The 23,912-nt window shown below is 34.8% G+C and overlaps 4 protein-coding genes across 8 annotated transcripts; 2 read left to right on the top strand and 2 right to left on the bottom strand.

The window, feature by feature from the left end:
• Positions 1-680: 680 nt before the first annotated feature.
• LOC125191920 (3-oxoacyl-[acyl-carrier-protein] synthase I, chloroplastic-like) lies at positions 681-4,657 on the bottom strand. The gene is made up of 7 exons (XM_048089354.2): positions 4,125-4,657; positions 2,203-2,634; positions 1,938-2,111; positions 1,509-1,622; positions 1,313-1,414; positions 1,140-1,206; positions 681-1,029 (listed from the first exon to the last, which is right to left on the bottom strand). The coding sequence occupies exons 1-7, from the start codon at positions 4,551-4,553 to the stop codon at positions 962-964; spliced, it is 1,386 nt and encodes a 461-aa protein (XP_047945311.1). The 5' UTR covers positions 4,554-4,657; the 3' UTR covers positions 681-961.
• Positions 4,658-5,759: 1,102 nt separating this feature from the next.
• On the top strand, positions 5,760-6,958 carry LOC125191653 (flavonoid 8-O-methyltransferase 1-like). The gene is made up of 2 exons (XM_048089048.2): positions 5,760-6,521; positions 6,603-6,958. The coding sequence occupies exons 1-2, from the start codon at positions 5,760-5,762 to the stop codon at positions 6,894-6,896; spliced, it is 1,056 nt and encodes a 351-aa protein (XP_047945005.1). The 3' UTR covers positions 6,897-6,958.
• Positions 6,959-12,046: 5,088 nt separating this feature from the next.
• Positions 12,047-12,572, bottom strand: LOC125197088 (uncharacterized). The gene has a single exon (XM_048095790.2). The coding sequence runs from the start codon at positions 12,524-12,526 to the stop codon at positions 12,230-12,232; it is 297 nt and encodes a 98-aa protein (XP_047951747.1). The 5' UTR covers positions 12,527-12,572; the 3' UTR covers positions 12,047-12,229.
• Positions 12,573-15,974: 3,402 nt separating this feature from the next.
• Positions 15,975-23,303, top strand: LOC125196533 (tobamovirus multiplication protein 1-like). Of its 5 annotated transcripts, none has more exons than XM_048095089.2 (14): positions 15,975-16,354; positions 18,142-18,192; positions 18,415-18,448; positions 18,864-18,950; positions 19,046-19,097; positions 20,001-20,169; positions 20,264-20,359; positions 20,656-20,716; positions 21,162-21,191; positions 21,434-21,498; positions 21,665-21,739; positions 21,827-21,902; positions 22,014-22,177; positions 22,853-23,303. In XM_048095089.2, exons 1-14 carry the CDS (start codon positions 16,250-16,252, stop codon positions 22,874-22,876), a joined length of 1,089 nt encoding a protein of 362 aa, XP_047951046.1. In that variant the 5' UTR covers positions 15,975-16,249; the 3' UTR covers positions 22,877-23,303. The 5 variants fall into 5 exon arrangements, with proteins under 5 accessions (XP_047951046.1, XP_047951047.1, XP_047951048.1 ...); XM_048095090.2 differs by having other exon boundaries at positions 15,976-16,354; positions 22,828-23,303; XM_089057430.1 differs by having other exon boundaries at positions 16,311-16,354; positions 18,398-18,448.
• Positions 23,304-23,912: the final 609 nt, after the last annotated feature.

Below are 23,912 nucleotides of genomic sequence, written 5' to 3'. Positions count from 1 at the left end.
GGGTTCAAGAGAGGAAGAATGAAGATAAGTAGTAGAAAGTAAACGATTATGTAAAAGTTGTCCTACATGAACATGGTCTTTAGGAAAATGTGTTGTAATGGTTTTAAAATACGTTTAATAAAGTCACTATTAATATGTTGTTCGATTGCATGATTTGATTTTGTATTTGTTTAGGGCAACACCTCATAAACGAATTTGGATAATCTCTTCCTATTACGATAATTAATTTCAAATAATTGTGAATAAATAATCTTGAATAATTGAAGATTAAGTTAGTCTCAGAGAATTATAAGTTTTACACTTTTAGGTACAAATAAATTCTTTCAAAAGAGTTCCTTCGGAAAAAGGTTGCACGAATCTGTGTTGTAAAGTATACACTAAGCTTATTTGGAAATCTTATTCCAAGCTTTTTGATTTTTTTTTTACGTTATTATTTTAGAATTCCAGTAGTTTTTTTTTCCCGAGTTGGACGATGAGAACATTAAATTTTGTGACCTGAATTTTACGAGTTAATGCATTATTCATTATTCAAGAATTGCATAATACTCTCTATTTTTTTATGTGCACATCTGGAGGTCATAGATTGATGGTATATGTGTACAAAATATAGAGAGTTTGAGATGCACAATCATTTTGGAAAAGGAAAGAAAACTGCATTTTAATGGAAACAAGGGTGAAAATGGTCTCGGAAACATGAGAAAGTTTGAATAGTTGTTGAAGAAGAAAGGTACATACAATTACAAAAGAGAGCTGTTGCTACAAGATTGAAGCAAAAATTATGTATTCAAGAAGAGGTTAAACTAAACGCACTTTGGAATACTAATTCTCGAAAACTCAGAGCTTACTGCCCATTTAGGCTAGTATAAGCCCGGCCCGAAATACTGTAGGAGAGAGACTAGTACAGTGAGACGAGGAAGCCACTGACGGACTGCAAGCAACTCGGTTGGAGGCTCGATCCAGATCATGGTTTGAATGCAGAAAACGCGACAACAGAGTTGTGACCTCCAAATCCAAAGGAATTCGAGATTGCTGCAAAGAATGCAAGTGAGAAACCAGATCTTAAACACTAAACCATAGACCATCAAGTGTAAAATCTCGTTCAATGATGAATTAGATGATACTAGTATACAAGATCTTACCAACATTGATGTCATGCTGCTGTTTTTCATTTGCAACAGTGTCAAAATCTACAGAGGGCTCTTTGTTCTGCAGAAGAAAGCAATTTGAAAGAGAGAAATGTTAGCTGAGAGAGACCTTTCTTTCGAGCACAGACTGCATTTCAAGTATTCGTTTACGTGTTGTTGCAACTTACAAATTGGTTTATGGTCGGATGAAGCCACCCCGTTGTAATTGCTTTTACAGTTGCAATAGCTTCCAAACCACCAGCAGCACCAAGACAGTGCCCTATCATCGACTGTAAGAAGATAAATACGCAGAAATCAGTATAAGAGAGCATTTGTGCATATGTGTGTGTGTGTGTGTGAGAGAGAGAGAGAGAGAGTATTAACCTTAGTTGCATTGATTTTGATCCCAGAAGTGTTCTTGAACACCTTCTTAATTGCATTTAGTTCGGCAAGATCACCCACGATCGTGGAAGTGGCATGTGCATTTATGTAGTTAACCTGCAAAGGCTCATGTTAGACCGGTTACAGCAACCTTAGCACCCTCGAAGTTGAATTTAATAAAAAGAAATGGTCCCTAAATGATATTTTAATATCGAGTTTGAATTTAGTATGTGCAATAGCAGAGGCAAGAAATGGGTTTCCTGTCTCAAAAATTACTACTCCATTAACTAGGAAACAGATGGTCACGAATCTATGAACACACTCTACAGTTCTAGAGAATCCAATTACATTAAGGTAAATGGTTTTACTCCTTCCTACGTGCAGGTGTGGCAGCTCGGAGCATCATACGGAGATATAACAATCTAAAAGTACCTCTTCGGGTGAAACGCCCGAGTCTTCAAGTGCCTTGTGAATACACGACGAGACTCCAAGTCCATCAGCTCTAGGATCTGTCATATGATACGCATCACAATTCACTGCACCACCCAAATATTCAGCAATGATTGGTGCCCCTCGTTTCATCGCGTGATCCAAACTTTCCATCACCTGTTTAAAAAGATCGAAGAAAACACTAATTTAAGGTTATCTTATCTAATCATGTTTGTAGAGACGAGAAACAAAGAAATCGGATCCATACCAAAACTCCAGCGCCTTCACCCATAACAAAACCATCTCGCTCTTGGTCCCAGGGCCTCGAAGCAGTTTGTGGGTCGTCGTTTCTCTGCGACAATGCTCTGCAAGCAACAAAACCACCTAATCCGATAGGAATAATTGCAGCTTCAGTTCCACCAGCAATCATCAAATCAGCTTCCCCCCGACGGATATGGTTGGCTGCCGCATAGAAACAATAATTCGAGGTGGCACAAGCAGTGGAAATCGAATAGTTGGGTCCCATCAAGCCAAGATCAATAGCAAGCAAAGCAGAGGCCATGTTTGTTATAGCATAAGGTATGAAAAACGGAGTTATTTTCCTGTGGCCTTTCTCTATTAGAGCCTGAACACCATCAGAGAATACTTGAAGACCACCCATTCCCGTCCCGACCAGAACACCAGCTCGGATCTTATCAATCTGCAATGACAACATGCACAATCAGCTTCGAGGAAAGTCCCCACAGATCCAAAAGATATTCACAAAAACAATGACGACTCAAACAATAATACAAATGAAGCATATGCCACTAATCCCAAGAATTAAGATCAATTTGAAGGTAAAATGAATTATGAAAAAATCATTTTGGGAAGATTTGCATGCTGCATCAGAGCATAATGAACTAGGCGAAAATCATAAGTACAAAGTTACAAACCGATTCAAAAAGGGGGGAAACATTATACAAAAAAAAGTTGTTTCTTAAGAACCCATTCAACACCAATCCACGTCCAATACAAGGCCCAGAGAATCCACACAGATTAAAATTTGGAAATCTCAAAGAGGCCAACAATGTATTCCAAAATCTACCGGCTCTCAGCCACAGCAATATGAAAGGACATTCACACACAGTGTTGGGGCAAATGAGAAGTTTCTCAATCCCAATAATTTTGAGATCGGTATAAAAGGTTAGAATGAATTTTAAAATCCCTCATTCTTGGAGATATTTGCACACTGAAAACTGAAGTGAAGTAATTAGACACCTAAAATTTTCATAGAAATTAAACAATTAGTTGCTTCTAAACAACATGAACCAAGGCTCAATGCAAACAGCCGATGAACCTACAAGCATAAAATCGGAAACTCCAAAAACTCGGCATCATAACCCCGTACTAAACCAACACCATCATCATCACATTATCAAACCAAATTCAGAAAAGAACAAACATCATAAACAAAGTTATTAAAATCAATATAAATGAAAAAAAAAAAAGAATTATGAAACCTGATTTTTAAGTTAAACACACCTATTAACCAATTTTGTTTTAATAAAAAAAATAATTAGTTGCTTATTAACAAAGCTATTCAACGCTCAAATGCAAATAGCCAATGAATCCACACACCTGAACATCGTGAATTCTGAAACACTCAGCATTACTTCTCAGTAATAAAAACATCATCATCGTCGCATTATCAAACCAAGTCCAATTAAAAACATATTGATTTATGGAAATCTTAGAACCTCAAAAATCAGCAAGAAAGCAAGCTAAAAAAAGGCACAATTTTAAATTATAAACAATTAGTTGCTTCTTGAGTCTTGACAACACGAATCAAAGCTCAAATTCAAATACAGATAATTCGACACACACACTAAACATCGGACACCCTGAAACACTCAGCATTACTCATCACTACTAAAAACATTATCATTATCACATTATATAAAACCAAATTCAAAGTTAAAAGCATACTACTACAAATTAAATAATGAGTTGCTTCTGAACAACACGAAACAAAGCTCAAATGCAAATAGCCAATGGATCCACACACGAAACACTCAGCATTACTACTCACCAATAAAAACAACGACAGCTTAACATTAACCAAACCAAATTCAACAGAAACACATCGATTTTACCGAAATCCTAAAACCTAGAAATCAGCTCAGGAAAAGAATAAAAGCACAAATATACCTTATTGATCTTCTCCCCGCCAAGATCTGCGCCATCGAGCGCCTTCTTACCGGCGACAATGCAATACCTCAAGCAGTCATCCAATCTCCGGTCATTCTTCCCGTCAATGTAGCCCTCCGAATTGAAGCCCCGAATCTGACCGCCGAAGCGCGTGGGGAACTTAGACGCATCGAATCTGTCAATCAGCGAAATTCCGCTGTCGCCGCTGAGCAGCTTCTCGTAGTAGGCGTCAACCTCGTTCCCGAACACCGAAACCAGCCCCATTCCCGTGATCACAACACGCTTCTTCGGGTCCGTCTCCCGCTTCGGCGCCGCGGAGGCGGAAACTTTGAATTGGAGCTTCTTTTTGGCGGGGAGCCTGGCACCTCCGGTGTAGCGGAGAGGCTCGAGAGGGGAGGGGCGGAGCGCGGTGTAGTTGAGGGATTGCATGGCGGCAGCAACGGCGGAAATTTTCGATTCGATTCGATGCGAACGATGTGAGTGAAGTGAGGTGAGGTGTGAAAATGAATAAGGATTTAAGGGGTTAAGGTTGGTTTGCGTTTTTGGGGGGTTTATTGTCTCACTTTTTTGTTGCTTTTTCTATTACTCCTATTCTACTTTTACTTCCTTTTTTAAAACAATATTCAACTAATTACATTTTTTCGAATTATTCAATTCCGATGGTTTGGCATTTCAAAAATCAAATAAAATTGGAACAGAGTTGTGTTTATAGCATTTGCTTTTATTTAAATAGTTTAATTCACTTTAGGGAAAGAGTGAACTACATTTATAATAGTCAAAGCACTTTTAGACCTTTTTGTAGTACTATCAAAATGTCATTCAACGCTATTTTTAGAATATAATCAAATCTTAAATTCGATTCACTACTAAATGAGTCAAGATTAATCTAGCACTAATAAGTTCCCATCTACACTTAGGGCAGGTTAGTTGTCCTACCATTAAGGCAATTGGAAATTCTGATGGATCCTTTGCAAACATACAATAAAACTCTAGGAGAAATATATAAGTTATTCTCATTTTTTTGTTTTTCCATTCATGTACAAACTAGAGTTAATACCACCAAGATACGACAGTAGTATAATTTTATTTTGTTAGAAAATTAGTAACTTTAAGGGCTCTTCTTTGGTAAAATTATTTCAGAAGACTTTTTTTGGAGAGGAAGCTCTTTTCCCTTTGAAAGCAACTCACTTTTGAAAGGTGTTCATGATTGATTAAAGTTTAGCAAATTTAATCTCAATTTATGAAAGGTTAACAAATTTAATTTTATATTTCAAAAAATTTTCATTTACAATGGAACGGATAGAGTAATTGATACGTTGCTAATAGAGAATGAGATTTGGCGGAGAAAAAAAGCTTCACTAGTGAAGCGTAAGAAGCAGCGACTTGGCGGTAGCAAGGCGCAGGACGGCAGATTTCAAATTCTTTTCCATTTTTTATACTATGTCTCTTTCAATTTTGGTCACCACTATTTATACAGATCCGTTATTAATTAGGTGATCTAGCTTCTTTGACTAGTTCAAATTCTTATTTTAAAATATCTAAGAGGGAGGACGCCGCCTGCAAATTTTAGGCAGTTATTGCTATAAATGGACACCAATTACATGTAACTATTGTCTATTGCACATCCAAAAAAAAATGGTGGTTCCCAATGCTTCCAGGCAAGAGCTTCTTGATGCTCAATCCCATGTTTGGAATCTCATATACAACTACATAAGCTCAATGTCCCTTAAATCCGCTATTCAATTAGGCATACCCGATGCCATCCACAAACACAACAAGCCTATCACACTTTGTGAATTGGCCAACGCCCTCTCCATCAACAAAGCCAAATCCCACGCCCTCTTTCGCCTGATGCGAATTCTAGTCCATTTCAACATCTTCGACAAGGTTAAGATCGAGGAAGAGGAAGAGGCCTACTCGCTCACAAGGGCTTCGCGTCTCTTGCTGAGAGACGAGCCCTTGAGCTTCGCCCCTCTCGCACTCCTCGGGATTGATGCGATCACGGTGGATCCATTCCATCATATGGCCGAATGGTTTAGCGACGAATGCCCAACTCCATTCTTCACTAGAAACGGTGTAAATCAATGGGAGTTTGGAGGGAGAGACGAGGGTTGGAATAAAGTGTTCAATGAGGGAATGGCTAGTGATTCGCGGTTTGTGAGCAGCATACTTGTGAAAGAATGCAAGCATGTATTTGAGGGTTTGGAGAGTGTGGTGGATGTTGGTGGGGGCACTGGGGTGGTGGCGAAGGTGGTGGCTGGCGCGTTTCCGGGCTTGAAATGCGTTGTGCTCGACCTTCCACAAGTGGTTCATGGGCTTGAGGGATCTGAGAATATGACGTTTGTGGGTGGCGATATGTTTGAGTTCATTCCTCCTGGTGATGCTGTTATACTCAAGGTAGGTACTATGAAAATTGGTACTGTTGATTTTATTCATTTATTTTATGTGAAATTTTAAGTGGTTTAATCATTTTTGCAGTCGATACTACATAACTGGGGCGAAGAAGATTGTGTTAGAATATTGAAAAAATGCAAAGAAGCAATAGGGAATGGTGGGAAGGTGATAATTGTGGATATGGTTGTGGATTGTGAGAAGCAAGAGCATAATACCTTTCAAACTCAGTTGTTTTTTGATGTGCTGATGATGACTGTGCTGACCGGAAAAGAGAGAACTGAGAAAGAGTGGGCTCACCTCTTTTCTTCAGCTGGCTTCCAAAATTATAAAATCACTCCTGTCTTAGGATTGAGGTCTGTAATCCAAGTATTTCCATGATAATTTTATCAAATAATGTAGGTGTATGCTATTATATAATCTCAGTACTATTGAGTGTTTAATCTTGATGTTATATGTTAGATGGGGTATTAGTCAATTACTTTTTATTTGTTCCCAAATAATTATTCACTTTGATTTCGGCACGAGTTTTAAAAAATATAAAAGAAGAGAAGATTGAATTAGGAAGTGGAATATGTTAGGGAAATTCAAAATACTAAACAGAACGGATAATCTGAAAGTCGTGATGAAATCACTTTCAGATCAAATCAATTTCGGTGGTTCTACCAAAATATTTGATCGGATACAATTCAGAGAAAATCAGAACTTTCTTATGTTGATCTCTGAGAAAAAAAATCTTCGAACCAAACAAGAATTAATCAGTTTTTAACAATATGAACCAGCGCATCTGTTAATTTCATAACCGAAATTAACTGTTTTTCAAAGGTTTCCAAAATTGCAAACTAGTCCTTTGACTTTCAGAAATTACATTTAGCTCGACCCCAGCCAGGGGCTCTGCCCCTTGGACCCCGCTACCCGGGGATGCTGCCCCCGGACCCCCATCCATTTGTTAAGGGGCTTCGTCCCTAACATTATAATGAATTCAAATGCGTGCACTCCGCACCTCCAGACTTACATGATGTCTCATTATGATAATACTGATCAATCAAGTTAATCCAATTACACTAAAATATCCAACAGAATATGAGTCTCAGTTTTATAAATTAGTTTATGATAAAATGTGAGCGAAATGAATTAGTGGAATGTGAGAGTCTACTTACCATTTATTGTAAAAAATGAAATGGAAAACTAATGAGCGACGAACGAAAATGACAAAAGTGAATAATTGATGAAGGACGGAGGAAGTATATATAATGTATAAGTGAAACCCCAAAATCAATTATAAATTTATAATAACACATACAAATGAAATTTTATTAAACTCAACAAGAGTGTATGAAACACCAAATGCACAAAAGAATGGTGTACACAATATCAACATAACACTACAATTCTTGGAGGACACACCTCATGTTGTGAATCCGGATATTCACAATCATAGGATGCAACGACATCGAGGGCCATGGGTTGATTGGGGTCGAAAAGAAGGTGGAGATATGGCAAGGAGCCAAGCCGGATGCGGAGGTCTGACTCAAATCAGAATTTGCCTATTAAGATGGTGTCCAAATTCGCTTCTAAGACCACCATTGTCTTCATCGTCAAAATAGCTTCGCGTGAGTACCTTACACGCCTCAATCAGAGCCCGGACGAGGAAGTTATGGTCGTTTTACAAAAGCCGCGCAGTCCAACAAGCAAAACGCCCGACCACAGAGAATTTGCCCGGCCTGGAGAAGAAAAACGCCCGACCCAGGCGTTTTGTGCGATTTTCGAATTTTGCTCATTTTTCCTCTTTTGTTTTGCACTTTTAACCTCTAGTATAAATACCCATGTCTAGGGTTTTTGTCATCAGCTTTTGAATATTTGTAAGAGACAATTTCTCCATATTTGAGAGCTCACCTTCTTCATCTTTTGAAGACTTATCAAATTTCTTCGGGTTGCATTCGATCTTTTGCCGGGCTAAGGTTGATTGTAAAGGTATGCTTGCTAGTTCTTGTGTTGCTAGTTTGTGGAGCCATTAGGTGTTTGTATGTGAAAGTGCCTTTGGGATTTCTTTCTTTTTCTTCACCTAAATCATAACACTAATCCATCCTCTATTCTTTTATCCATTTTCCTTGTTCCATTTCTTGGTTTATCTAGTTTATTTGTTGGGTTTATTTACAAGAATAAGTCCGGGGCAAATTCATGAGTCTTCAATCTATAAGATTCACATTACCTCACCTCAAAAGACACCGAGGAAGTATATTATAGTACCTAAAAACAAACTCTATTTGTATTGATTTATATTAATAATAATTCTAATACTAATAGATTTTATTTCATTCGTCCCATTCTAAGTGACATATTTTTCTTTTTCGTATGTCCCACTCTTGACATACTTTTTAAATGGAAAACATTTTTATCTATAATTAATTCACAAAATAAAACTGTATAAAATCTCATGCGAAAATGAAATGTTCAACTTAGGGCTGGACTAAGGGAGCACTGTTTGAAAATGTGAATTGGTTGATACAATATTTGTGTTAATTATAGAAAATAATTTTTTGTTTTTTGTTTTTAGATTATTGTGCAATTTCGGATTTCCAAAACTTCTTGACATATTTATGCAATTTTAGTTTTTTTTTTTTTTTTTTTTGGGTTGATTTTTTTAAGTTCAGATTTTGGTTTTCTGGATAATATGATTTAATTCAGTTTTCATTTTCACAAAATTTCACTTTTTCGGTTTGGTTCAGTTTGACCAAAAAATTGAACCGATAACCGAACATTCATCCCTATGCCCCGGTAGTGCTCACAGATTTGGCGTGTTGTCTTCAAATATGAAACAACTTACTCTCTGGTTTAGCAGCACCACTAACAATAAAGCTTCGGCGAACTGGATTATGGCGAAGGCAAAGTTTAAATAGAAGAACAATGTAGAGAGAGCTCTTGTATGACTATGAGGTAGAGAGTATGTTGGTGTCAGGAATGCATGGAGTGACAATCCTATTTATTGGCGTCCAATGTATTAGAGGCTGTTGGAGTCAAAGCAAACATTAAGTGTCATCATTAAACATTAAGTGTCATCATTACTGGGGTGTAACATCCACGTGGCAGGCCATTTTGTTGTTGGCCATGTGGCCATTGGCATACTTGAGCTGTTTAATTTGTCCTATTTTATCAATCCACAAAATTAAGTCGTTATATGACAAAGCCAAGTCCCAAGTCCTACGATCATTCAAAGACCAATTATTAGGTCAAAGGCCATGTCTCGTGGCCGCAGCTGCAGCTTCAGTGAGACGTGCGGCGCGCGCATGTGGGTTTTATAACTCATTTTTTTTCACATTAATTGTTAAGGCGTGTTCACTTTCTCATATTTCATTTCTACCAATTTGGGCCCGTCAAGATTTGAGCCATAGTTGGCCACATATCTTATATGTTCCCTCTTGTTTAGTATACTAGAATTGGCCTAAGAATTGATCCAAATATTATACTCCATAAAATAAAGACTTTGACTTAATAGAATTGTAGATTGACAAATTTATCCCTCCAAGTGGAAATGTGAAAAAGTGAAAAGGTGGGACAAATGTGTAAAACCAAGTCCATTTCTTGGTACACTTTTCAATGTACACTCAGATCTTACCTATTTTGCAAGATTCAATTATTCCTCAATTGGCATGAATAGTGTGGGCCCCACCTTAATTATAAGGCCCCAATAATTAATTAATAGAAAGTGAATGCAAGAATTGGTCAAATTCTTCCAAGAATGGGACAATTCTTTCAAAATGAACACACTTAAATTTAGAAAATTTGTCTTTTAAATACAAGTATAATGAAGGCTCTATATTAATTTGAAATTAATTAAACACATGTTACGTCATTGTTGTGACCAACTTTAATTACAGTATTTTTCGCTTCAATAAAGCTATGCAACCAAATTTTGTACAACCAAAAATTAGTTTATTTAAGAAAAAATATAATTTATTTATGCATTTAATTAAAAAAGTATAGACATACATATAGTATGGGGAACGTTCATAATATTATGGTATTTGTGTATAATTTTTAAAAAAAATTTTAATCATAAAATATAATTAATGCATATTTTAATTCAAATTTGAAAAATAATAGAGAAATAATTCAAATATAAAAATAAAAAATTGAAAATGAGGCCAAAAACTAATAAAGTGTTTTTAATTTGTTAACCAACTATATTTAATATTTTAATATTTAATTAACACATCAAAATTACTAATATGATCTTGTTTTGGTTGTTTATCGTTACTCTTTTCACTTATCGAGAATCACTTTAGAAAAAATGATTATAAGTAGAATATAGATCGATTCGGCTTAGATTCCCACCTATAGTTGTCACTACTTTTATAGGTTCGTGGGTTGTTTCTTGGAAATTCCTATGATATTCTAGATTGCAGTCATTCCACTAACTTTCAATGGGATGTGGAAATTGAGTAGACATTTTCCATTATGACTGCGTCACAATTTGATACCCACGCTTCAAGTATTATTCAAATTTTCTTCGAAATTTCATATTTTTCTAAGTCAATTTGAGCAACACTTATTTTGACGTGGACTTTCGGGCTACTTTGAATATTTATTGAGAAAACGACTTTATCTAGTTTTATTTACTCTATGTTTAAGTAAAGTATGGGAAAAGAACAACTAATCCTTATAAATTAAAAAATGTGATCGATCAATTATTTCAAGCAATTAAGTTGGAGCATTGGATTATCCTTACCCAAACTATTTGCAACATTTTATGATCTGTTGGATGCTGAAAATTGTGTTTTCCAATTGTAACTTTTTTTAAAAAAAGTTTAGATTCTTCTATCATATTTTAACATAAAGTCTAATTAACCATATTTTCATTAAAAAAAGTGCTCAACATCGATCATATCATACTCCTACTATTTCACTATTTGTACTCTACTTGTGCAAAATGACGTGTCATATAGTTCATACTCCCTCATTTCCTAAAAATTTATCATATATTTGCATTTTCGTCCATCTTAAAAACTTGTCACATTTCACTTTTTACTATTTTTAATACTGCACCTCATATTCCACTAACTCATTCTCACTCATATTATATTACAAAATTAATATTTAAAAATAGGATACACATTCTACTAACTTTTTTCAACCCAATTTGCATTATATTTCTTAAAATTCATGTCTAATTAAAATGTTATAAAATCTAAGGGCCAGAGGGAGCACTAACTTTGTTTAAAGTACAACAGAATGTTTCATGACAGATACTTTTAATTACGAGTCGTTTGTATTCTAATTTCATTATATCAGCATCATAGACATACAAACACAGTGAAAGTATAAATATGATCGTATTAATACACAGTGATTATTTATATAATGCGTATTATAAATTAGACGTTTTAAAGTTTGTAAACATGACCATATGTTAATTTTATTTCATCGTATCTGTATCATATAGAAAAATATTTTGTGTTAGTGTTGGTACAATTGAGAATCAAATCAATATCTTGTGCAAACCAATCTAAATAGTTAATAGTGGAGTAATATTAACAATTCAAATTAAAAGAAATATTTCATTCATAAAAAAAAAGCAATTTTTTTCCAGCGCCAAATCAGCCTTGCCATGGCCATGGGAATAATCCAGAACTCAATTTCATAGACCGAATCCAAAATTTCCCCCAAAATCCGTCTTCGAATCACTCTTCACCAATCAATCGGATTCACAATAATCAGAAGTGGCAGCCGCAGCAGAGGTAGAAGAAACAGAGCTTTGTGACGAGCACCGCGGCTTCGAAAATCGATACGATTTTGAAGAGAACATTGTCCACGAACCAAACGCGCAAATTGAAATTGAATTTCCTCTTCCAACGGAATCCGGTGGAGCTCTTCGACTTCCGGCGCCACGAGCGGGCGCCGCCGTTGCTGTCCTTCGATTTCAGCCTCTTGAAGAATAGTGACGAAAAAGCGGACGGCGACTTCTTCTTCTCCGTGGCGAACTTTTCTTCTCTTTCTCTCATTGCAAACATCGTGATTCGTGTTGGTTTGACTTGGAATTTTGTGTTTGTTGTATTTGCTGTTGAGTGATGGGTTTTATGGTGTTTGGGTTTCAAACTTTGAATTTCTGGACAGGGGTAGTTTGGGAAGATTTGCGCGCAGGCTACCGCGTTTTTCTTAGTCAATTGACTATTCATAAGTTAGCTTAATTTGATCTTTTTATATTACTTGAGATTTGCAGAATATATCGAAATTGGTGGATATTAGATGACGTGGAACTTGAAGATTTTAGTTTATTTATCATTGTTAGATATTATAATGAGTCAGTAAAACTAAAGAACGAATATAAATTTGGACCTTTATATAATTATCATTTTCTTATATTATATAGTGAGCTGTTCAAATAAGTTCAGATATGTTTAATTTACAGCATATCGATACGGAAAGATTTATGATAAATGTAGCTAAATAAATTGTTGATCCAAAGCTTGTATAGCATGGATATGGAAAGATTACATTTTATTAAATGCATTATTTTTCACAGCAAATTCATAACTATATAGTAGTTAATTTATATGGTATCATCCAAACATATTTTATACGTAATTAAATTTAATTTTTAGAATACCTCAACATACATACTCGGAGGGTCATGTTTAAATGCATAAGTATCCAATCTACAATTAAGACTAATATCCTACACCATTAGATCCTAAAATGAGTGGAAGAGAATTAAACTTACGTATTTCAATAAATATTAGTAGATAAAATATCAACAAAAGAGTAAAAAGATAATAATTTTCACCATTTTTTTATATCAACATGATAACATGACATGAGAATCTCAACACAAGTACCAGAAAATATAATTATATTGAGATTGTTTGATTCATTTATTGACATAAAATCTGTTTATCAACATATACGAAAATTGAAATAAAAATTATAAAATTTTATCATCCAATCATCGGCAGAACATATGCAATTGAGATCTCATTAGAATTCTTATGAAATTACCTTTAATTTTAAATTATAGGAGATGAAAATATAATTATATTGAGATAGTTACGTTAATTTAAAATTTTAAGATGATTTTGAGGAGAGAAATATGGTTAATTTTAACACAACATTAATACTCTTTAAATTTATTTAATAGCTTCAATTTTTTTCCTCAATTAAAAAAGATAAATCCGCCAAACACCCTAGAATTAGAATTAGAATTAAACAAAGACGCTAGAATTATAATTGAATTAGAATTAAACAAGAAATGCCAGCAAGGGATTCGAACACACAATTAGCTGATGGCAATGGCATGACTGAATATCCAGCCAACTGAACTAACTAATTACATAATAAATTATGTCTAATTTTACATAATATAGTCAATAGCAAAATGTGCATGGGGTTCCAAAAAAAAACCCCATACCCCACGTAGGTCCACCTACGCATATAACTAAGAAAAGTTATGCAATTATATAATTAAAATTGAATATAAATATCAATCTAAAAATAATTTATCAGAAATTAGTGAGATAAATAATACTCCCTATGTCCCCCATTAGGAGTCACACTTCCGTTTCTGCCCTCGTTTTATAAAAATAATAATAAATAGTTAAAGTGGAAAAAATGGTAAAGTAAGAGAGAGAATAATGTAAGTATAGTTAGTGAATCGGTAGAATTGTAGACAAATTTTTAGACAGGACGGAGGTCATTCTTAGCCTATTAAATAGATCATGATAGTAGGCATGACCTAAACTAATCTAAAATGACATCCATATTTATAAAATCTGAATTTTATAAAATGACCTAAGACAAACAAAAAATGACCTAAAACAAACAAATAATATTTTACAATAACCTAAAACAAACTAACAATGACGAGTTCGACAGTTCGATACTAGAAATTAGTTCGACATATATTATATATAATCTAGCAGGTACATAAATATGAAGTCACTGTATAAAATTCTAAGATATGTAAATTATATTATTCATTATGTATTTAGTTTGAGGGCTGAGTGATAAAACACAATAGTAAATTCATAATCAATTTTATTATTATTTCATAAATGGGTTACAGTGTCAGTGAGTAAAATGAGAGAGATAGAACTGCACATTCCATTACTTTTTTCTTTTTTTTTATGACCCCCTACCCTACACATTCCATTACTCTAAGTACCGCCATAGGATAATGCTTCATCCACCTTATGATAATTGGCCAAATTATATTTGTATAAAACCATGCACCAAACAAGCGACCTAAACAATAACAAGCTATGAGCTGCCCCCTCCCTTTATTGTGATTCCCATATATTTCGTCTTCACGATTCCTCTTGTACCCATCTTATGTTCAAAATCTAAAATCAAACGAATTTATTGATTTTTAGTTGATTTTTGCAGCTTTAGCAATAAATACCTTTATGTGGGATTGGTAACTTTTGTAATACAATACTACAATTTTGTATACTTGCATAAATAGTAGTTCTAGAAATTTATTAACTTGCTTTTATGAATTTTATTTACACATTAAAAATATAAATAATATATTTAGAAAACTTAAACAATGTTAATATATGTTCCATTTCATTTTGACTCGAACTTGAAGCGGTAGAGTTGAAAATATATAGCCCACAAAATTTGGTATCTGAATAGTCCGTTGATATGATTGATAGCCCTAGATCTCATGTCACAATTTTTACTCCTATCCCAATAAGTTGTGTCGTACTCTCTCTGTTCACCATTTAAAGAACCATTTTGCCATTTTAAGTTGTTCATGATTAGAACTATTTACTGTATTCCACTTTTAGTATGCGGACTCCACATTCCATTAGCTTTTTACACTCACGATCCAATATAAAACCTATACTTTAAATGAGTCGCACATTCCACTCACTTTTTGCGTTTACTTTTCTTCACGAAGTCAAAATACTAATTTTTTAAAACTCGTATCAGGTCAAAAGGACTTTTTAAATGATGGACAAATGGAGTATTCTTTTTTGGGACGTTCCAACAAAGTTGAGTCATGTTTTTTTTATTTATATAACATCCCACCACTCTTATTTTACTCTCTCTTATTTCTCTACTTTTCTTCCCCTCCTATTTAATACGTACTACTATTATTTAATTTGTTAATATTGCCTAAAAGTTTTGTACTCCTAGTATACCAATTTAGTTAGGAGGAGGAAGTATTGACAAACATCGGGATGAGATCCTCTATGGAGAGGTGCACAATAGGGTGCATTGTTCCTCACCTCCATTATTTTATTCATAAAAAAAATTACAGTAATAGTAATAAAATAATAGAATATGATGAACAACACTCCCTGCCTGCACCCAGCCCTAATCAAGACACGTGTCAGACACCTTAGTGCTAAAACGATTACTTTCAGTTTAGAACGACTCTTTTATTAGCTAAAGTCAAATCTGTTTCTAGTGTAGTACTACTAATATATCGGAGCATAGATTTATTAATTTAATATTCGTACGCGATTAATTTAAATTCTGATTAATTTTATAAACCCATTGATTAAATAGTGTACACATATAAAGAGAGGTAAGGGATTCCGAATCAGATCTGTAGAGCATAGGAATTCAAAGATACCATCGAAAAAGTTGTGAATCTAAAGATACACTCCTCGATAATCGCCGCTGTTTTGTATATTCATTATAGATATATTTCTATTCATACGTTGTCTTTTGCGGTGTGAATTATCTCTAATTAAGTGATTGAGGTGAGAGAGAGGGGGGAAATTAAAATGTTGGAAGTGAGAGATGGAAATTGCTATCCGGAGGCGGTGGTGGGTGTGAATCTGGGACTTGCCTGTGTTGATGGCGTTATTGCATTCATTGCTTTTTATCAGGTAATTTTATTGTTTTTTTTCAAAAATCTATAATTTTGTGAAGTTGATGATTTATGCATTAGGTGACATTGTATTTTTTGGTGAGAGTTGGTTTTTGGCAAATTTTTTGTTGGAAAATTTGATTCAGTTGGAAAAAAGGTTGTTTATGCAGCAACTTTTAATTTCCTTTGTCATGTTGTTCGATTGCTTCGGATTAACAGGTTTTAGATGCTTGCGTTGAGTGATGTTGAGTGTTAGTTTGATTTAATGAATGGGGATTTGCAACAATGCTTTATTGATTCAGGCATTTATTGCTTTGTATTAGGTGATTCTTGGCTTTCTTTTGGTTGTTCTGTGTAGTATTTGGTGGATGTATCGAGGCGGCATTGCATTATTGAAGGAAATTGGTTTGGATTAGCTCGGATTTGGTTGTTTTAGGTGTAGATTTGGTTCAATTGGAAGTAGGTTCTTAGAGTGAATGCCATGTGACATTCTTGAGGTTTCCTCTTGAAGTTCTCTTTATTTGTTTTGGACTTTTCGGGTAGAGGATTGATGTTTTGCTGTGTTTAATTGTGGATCATTGCTTTGCTCTTTAGTGAAATTTAGTTTGGCTGTAATAAATGAGAATTGCGTGGTGAGATAAGCAATTGGAGAGTGATTTAGGCATAAGTAGACAGTGTCAGGGTTATTGGCAGCTGCAGAAAGTGAATCATGTTAAATGCAACTTTGAACATATCTATGGAGTTTCTATTAATCAACACCAGTCTTAAGTTAAGATCCTTTTATGCTTCATTGAGTTTGACTTAGGAATGCAGCCTTTCAATCATGGGCTGATACAGTGGTACTGGTTTGTTTTAGATGGCATCATATTACCTTGATCTTAATCTTGGCTCTTGGGTGAAGAATTTCCCAGAAACTTATCTGTTGTGCTGGCGTAGTATGTGATAGTTGTTGGAAATAGCTTAGAAGGACTGTTGGTCTCTGCCTTTTCCTGTTAGAATGTAATTTCTGTGCTAGAAGCCTAGAATCCGTATTGCAGTTCAGATCCCATTGGAAATGTCTAGGTGTTATTTCATTTTTGACATACTAGTAGTCGAATTTTCATATATTTATCCGTCACTTGTTCATACTTTCATGTTGATATAAATCTAATAGTTCAAAATGTCTAAGCATTGATGACGTTTATTTTCTTATCGGTTGCATATGGTAAATGTAGATTCATCCAAGTGATTACATGGGTGCATTCTCTGGTTGTAAATTTATTATGAGAAAATGAGGGATAAGAAAAGATTGGAAAATATATCAATATTAATACCCCATGATAATGTTATCATGAACTGGAGTATAAATGACAGAAAATGGGTTGTCCTGGAAAGTTTTCCATTTTACAAAACATGTGAAAAAAAGTAAAATATAGGCATTTAACCATTTTCCCACCAAAGATAACACACCCTAATAGATAAAGACCTAAAGGAAAAAGAAAATGAACATTTTCGAGTTTTCATATTTTCGTCAATTCTTGTAAAATTGTTAATTCAAAAATGTTTGTATCAGTTGAGTAGATTTATTGCCAAATGCTAAAAGAAATTATGTAATGTGAGAAACAAATGGATCTACATGAATTATGAATATTATGTTCAAATAAATACTTTTCCCCTGAGTTAACTGGGAACCGAAACCAATGTGGACCATTGATTTTTGTCTGATCTACAGCTCTAATTGAAATCAACATTAGTAATATATAAAAACCTTTCAGCAGTCTACGTGTAGCTTTTTATATCTCATTTGATCTCTCCCCATTTTTTCAGTTAATAAGGATTCACTCAAGGAATCCACTGCTTGGCTGGAACCGTCAAAAGGTAATTTTATGATTAATTGTTCAGACCAATACCAAGGTACTTCCAGAGTGCATTATTCTTAGCCACGTTCTGGAATAATTTATTTTCGAGCCTTCGGCCCTAATGATCAATAATGAGTGCTCAAGACTATGTTGTTTTGTTGTTGATTTTCCAAACTGGATCTTGAGCGTGCATTCATTTTTATTTAAATTTTTATTTGATGTAGTTATGCTCTTGTTCCAGGTCTTTCATCTTCTGATCGGGTCTTCTAATCTGGGTGAGAAAAATTATGGCTTTTGAGTACTGTATCACACAGAACCCCTGAGTTGATGCAAGTTGTGATACACACACGACAGCATGCACACAGGCTTGTATTGTTTTATTTTCTTAATCAAATTCCTTTTCTTATAAACTTTATTTTCATAAAAATATCCCAAACTTTGCAAATTTGTTTAATTTTGTCATGCATAAGAAGTCCAGTTAGGCTCACCCATTAGACATGTTTCCCATGAGGTCATAAAATCCCTGCCAAATATAAGGTCACAAACTACTATTAACCCTTATGTAACTTGATTTTGTGCTTCCTGACAATGGCTTTTAGATTCTCAAATCCTATAATTGAGAAGCTCCCCCTTTATCCTATGATCGATGGTCGATTCTTAAAATATAAAATTTCTCTGGTTCTCTGGCAGGTAATTTCCTATATTTTGTGTTGACTCTCGTTGCTGCTTGTAAGAGTTGGACTTGTTGGTCCCAGTCCTGTGGGTTCATTGTCATGGGTATGCCGAGCACAAGCATATTACGATTTTAGAAATTCAATGTTGATAATCATAGTACAACATTTGCTCACCTCAGCGATATGATTTTTCCACAGCTTTCCCAAAAATTCTGTTTGTTGCAGCATTCCTTCTACTATTGTCATTTTGGTATGTTTTCTTTTTATCAAATTAGTTATCAAAAATTAAATTTTCCATTGTATACGACCTTAGTATTCGTCCCACTTTTGCAATCTTGTACTCTCACCACAAATTTAGTTTCTGGTGTGTAAAATAAATGTAGATTTTATCTATAAATAGGTGTTTATCTCTATTTTCTGTAAATTAGGAATAATGAAGCGGTTTCTTGTAGACATGCTAGCAATCTTGTCTGTTGATATGTTAGGCACCTATATTTATATTTAAAGTAGATTTGAAATGTCTAGGGGGAGAGGCTACATAGATGAAGATCCTTTATGCCACCCTCTGTACACTACTAGAGTGTTGCTAGGGTGAATATGACAGTACTTCTAAGTTCTAAATATACCATTTCGAACTAAGATAAGATGATTATATGCACTAGAAATAGTAGTAGCTTGTAAGTTACTGAACTTCTAGCCAAATTCTAGTTTTGTTCACTACAAAAGTTCTGCCCACTCTATATTTATAATTTGATTATGAACTTACTGAGATCAGTTTAATCCCAAAAGTTCATGCAAGCAACTCACTACAAAATTTTTCAGTGATTACTATATCATGGCAAAGTATTTAGATGGTTTCCAGACATGTCAGCATTAATTTGGGGGTAAACAGATCTCAGTTGCAACATCGGAACCATTAAAAAGGAAGTAAGGTACAGAATCTTTTTGCTGTGCGCCAGGCTACTATCCTAGATATAAAACTCCTATCTCAGACATTAGGATAGTATACTTTTTTTAGTTTGTGTACCCTACTATCTTAGTTATGTCTGTAATTCACGGGTAAATGATTTTCAGATTCCCATTTGTGTTTAATGCTGACTCAAAATAATAATATCATGGTTTGAAGCTAAAGGGCTGATATGATGGCTTGCAGGGTTGACCTTTGCCATCACTCAAATGATGACGATGAAGATGATGGATGGAACCCCCAAGATACCTTGCTGGAGAAAACAAACACAACTGACTCGAGCACCAGTAATCGGTCTAGATGTTTCTCCTTCATGTCAATTCGTATAGGAAGCCGTCAAAAAGTTGTGATTCTGGTATGATATCAACTTCTTAATCCTTCTGCAACTGTCTTTATCTTAAAAAATATTATCATACATGTCTCTTATCTAATAACAATTGTTTGAGCAGGTTTCTATCTTAATCTTTGCAATAATGGTTGTGGCTTCTGTGCTTATATGGATTGGAATGGGGAAGAATCCTATTGACTCAGCTGTCGTTGCTCAGGCACGAATACTTGCCTCTTCGTTATCCTCGGTTCTAGCGAGTTTGAATCCAAAGAATTATTCTCAAATTAGATCTAACTACTTACTTCTCTAGTCTCATCTAGTTATTTTGTTTCACACTTTCACCAATATTTTAGAATTTTAAAATTAAGAATATCTTGAATACATGAAATTTCACAAATGGATAACCATCATTGTTATGAGTTAAAAGATACATCAACTTTAGACAATGCTAATACGGTAATGCCTATGCCTAGCTAGCAAAAATTTTATGCCTGCTCGTTACCATTTTTGCAGGTATATGTAGATCTGATGGCAATAGCAGTTCTTTTGCTCGGAGGAGCCTTGGCTTGCTACGGTGAATACCTGTTTCCCTCTTAGTGAATTTTCATATTTTCCTTCAGCAACTTTTAAGTGCCATGACAAAATTGTTGAATTTCATGCGGTGTACTCGTATGGGTTACCTTATTAGTGTCCTAATTATTAAAGCAAGGCTTATGATACTCATGTGTCTAGTGCCTTGAGCCTTGGAGTCACACAACTTCAACAAGGGAGCTTAAGATGTGTGTCTAGTCTCGTGGGCCCAAAGATCTTTTGTTCCATAAGCATTCCTTCATAGCCTCCAATTTGTTCTATAAGCAATCCCCGATGGTAGCTTATGACCTCTAGTTTGTTCCACAATTCCAATGATAGGAGTTTATGACCTCTGTTTTGGCGTTTTTATCAATGACCTCAACTATGATTTGCATTGGAAATCTCTTGAACCTTGCAAAGTTTTTAATTTATCTCGCATCATATTCCAGCATCGGATATGGAGCAGGACAAAATTACGGGTGAGTGCGGTGAAATTTGCAAAGTTAGGTATGTTTAAAAATAAAATAAAATTGAGGTAATAAACAAAACAAATGCTAACATCGAGGTCATAAATTACTATTAGCCCAATAAAATACCATGAGCATTCATTGTATTTAGTCCACGGAGTTCAACTCAGTGTTAGTACTTTGAATACCTCAGTTTAGCTTATCTTGATGTTTCTTTATCCATGCTTTCCTTTACCAATCATCTTTGGTTTCAGGACTTATATTGTTCCTAAAAATGAGAAAAGTTAGATCGGATCGAGCTTCAACAGAAATGTGGAAGGTTAACTACTTCATACTATTTTGTGTCATTTAATCTTAGCCAAAATGCTCAAGTATTATGTCCCAGATTATCACCCTTTTTCCAATCTAGCCTGAAATATCAAGTTTGGCCAATTAATATTTTTGTTGTCTAAAATATCTCTATCGTGCCCTGCATCTATGTACAGGTTGCTGGCTTGGCCATTGTGTCTGTTATATGTTTCACATCAAGTGCTGCTGTCGCTATGGCAACAAACATACCTGTAAGTTTTCACTATTCTTCGTACACATTTTCTCCGATTCAGATTTCAGCAGAGAAATCAAATCAAGCGAATTTATTCTTACTGCAGCTAGTTTATCACTGGCACGAGCAACAGATAGGCGACATTTATACATCTCTTCTACTGGTTTTATATTATTTCATAGGTACTGTTTCCAACTTCCCCATTCCATTACAGTCCTGTATATCTAATATGGAAACTGCTCGATTTGAAAGTCCTGTTGGATTTTCTTGATACCTATTTGTCTGATGTCCAGGTTCGTCAGTCCCTTCGGCCTTTGTCCTATTTGTCATGAGAGAGTTACCGCCTCTGGCCCTGATCAATTCACGACGAGAATCGACCACAATAGCCTTCATTAGTGACCGATCTGTGGCTGTCCATCCACAGCGCCGGACGAATGAAAGCAATGCACGGAGTCAGGTTCGGCTCTCCTCCCTCAAATTTTTATTTTCCTTAGAAATTCGGACTTTAAATGATAGTTTTATATACTTTATATGATAATTTGTGCCGTGCTATATTTGATTTACTGACAGTTTTAACTTGAACTTCAGTTATTACATTATTCAAGCTTTCATAAATGAACTGGTGACAGTTTTAGCTCGAAGTATTTCCAACGTCAGAAACTCCAATTGACATTTCCTCCTGTATAAAATTTTAAAATTGAAAAGTTGAAATGTTCCAAATCACCAAATTGATGTTTTATGGATTTGTTTTTATTTTATTTAAAAGATACATAAATGACGTGAAAAATCTTAAATTTCTAGTAGTATATCATTAAATTTATTCAGGTCAAAATATCACGTGTAAAATCTGGCCTTTCAACTGAACTTTCCGATGCCAAGAATCATAAGGAGCTAAGATTATCACTGAAAGAATTTATCATGATTGAATAATGTAGATATAGTTGAAGTTCGAGCTGAAATTGACCCTATGTCAATTTTTCGGGCTAAATGAGTGTATTTAGCCACGTAGATTTAGTTTCGATACTATATTTGTTTGCTGTGTTCGCTTGTTTAATTCTTTTCACTCTCCCAAATTTACTAAATTTCTAGCCCCACCTTTGCCATCAGTTGGTTTGAGGTTTCGCGATTGCAGATTTCTCGAGCGAGCCTGGTATGAAAGACTGCATTGTGCACCATCACCCTCCATGTCATGCCTGAACAGCCCTCAGCCGCTGAACTGTGGGAAGACAGTGTTGTAAATTAAGGGGAGGAAGAAATTGAATGGGACAGGGCATGATAGCAGCTCCATCACAAGCTCTAGAAGGCAACCGGGGTTACGACACTCACCTGTGTTTTGTGCCCTAAGTTTTAAACAGCTTTGGGTGTTGTATATAGCAACTACACATGGAAGTGGTTGATGAAAGAAAGTTCCTTACATATTGAAGACCATTTTAGCTGTTACTATTTTCTTCTTTAAATATTCTGTACTATATTTTGTTCAGTTTATAATTTCTGCCTGTGATGGATCAGGGTTTCTGATGCAATAGATGTTCCATAAACAAATACTTACAGGTTTTTTAATACAATCTATGTGCTTCTTTTTATTTTCTTTTTCTCTATGAACTATATACATGTTAGTTTATTTGTAATATATTTTATTTTATCAATAATATCAGGGCTCCAGGCTTGAAAGAGAAATTATGTTGGTCGATAATATTTTAGTGATTACATTATACTCCCTCCGTCCGCGAATAGGGTCCCATCTTCCACTAACTCATTTCATTCACATTTCATTTAAAACCAATATATACAAGTGAAATCCTTATTCAATTAACGTTTTTTCATCCACTTTTCTTAACATTTGTTAAATCCCGCGTCACCCATGAATGAGACTCCTAATGGCGGACGGAGGGAGTATTTGCAAGCTCAACTTCACAATTACACTCCGCAACACCAAATCAGCAATATCAATACCGCAATTCTCACACAATTATATTTTGTTCAGTAATAAAATAATGACACCAATTGCACAAGTAATAAACTAATGACACCAATTACAGAATGTAATACAGAGAATTTGACAGATTCAGATGATCAAATAAGAACCTATGTAAGGAATTGTACGATAATGAAATGCGAAACTAAGCTAAGATAGAAATGCTACGGATCCTGGATCCTAGCCCAAGATCTCACGCATACACGCAATATGCATG

The sequence above is a fragment of the Salvia hispanica genome, chromosome 4, assembly GCF_029641045.1.
Source record: "Salvia hispanica isolate PSC_SH4W2 chromosome 4, Shi_PSC_v1, whole genome shotgun sequence".
Taxonomy (NCBI): Eukaryota; Viridiplantae; Streptophyta; class Magnoliopsida; order Lamiales; family Lamiaceae; genus Salvia; species Salvia hispanica.
Note: the sequence above shows the minus strand (reverse complement) of the source record. Positions and strands in the feature narration are given on the sequence as shown.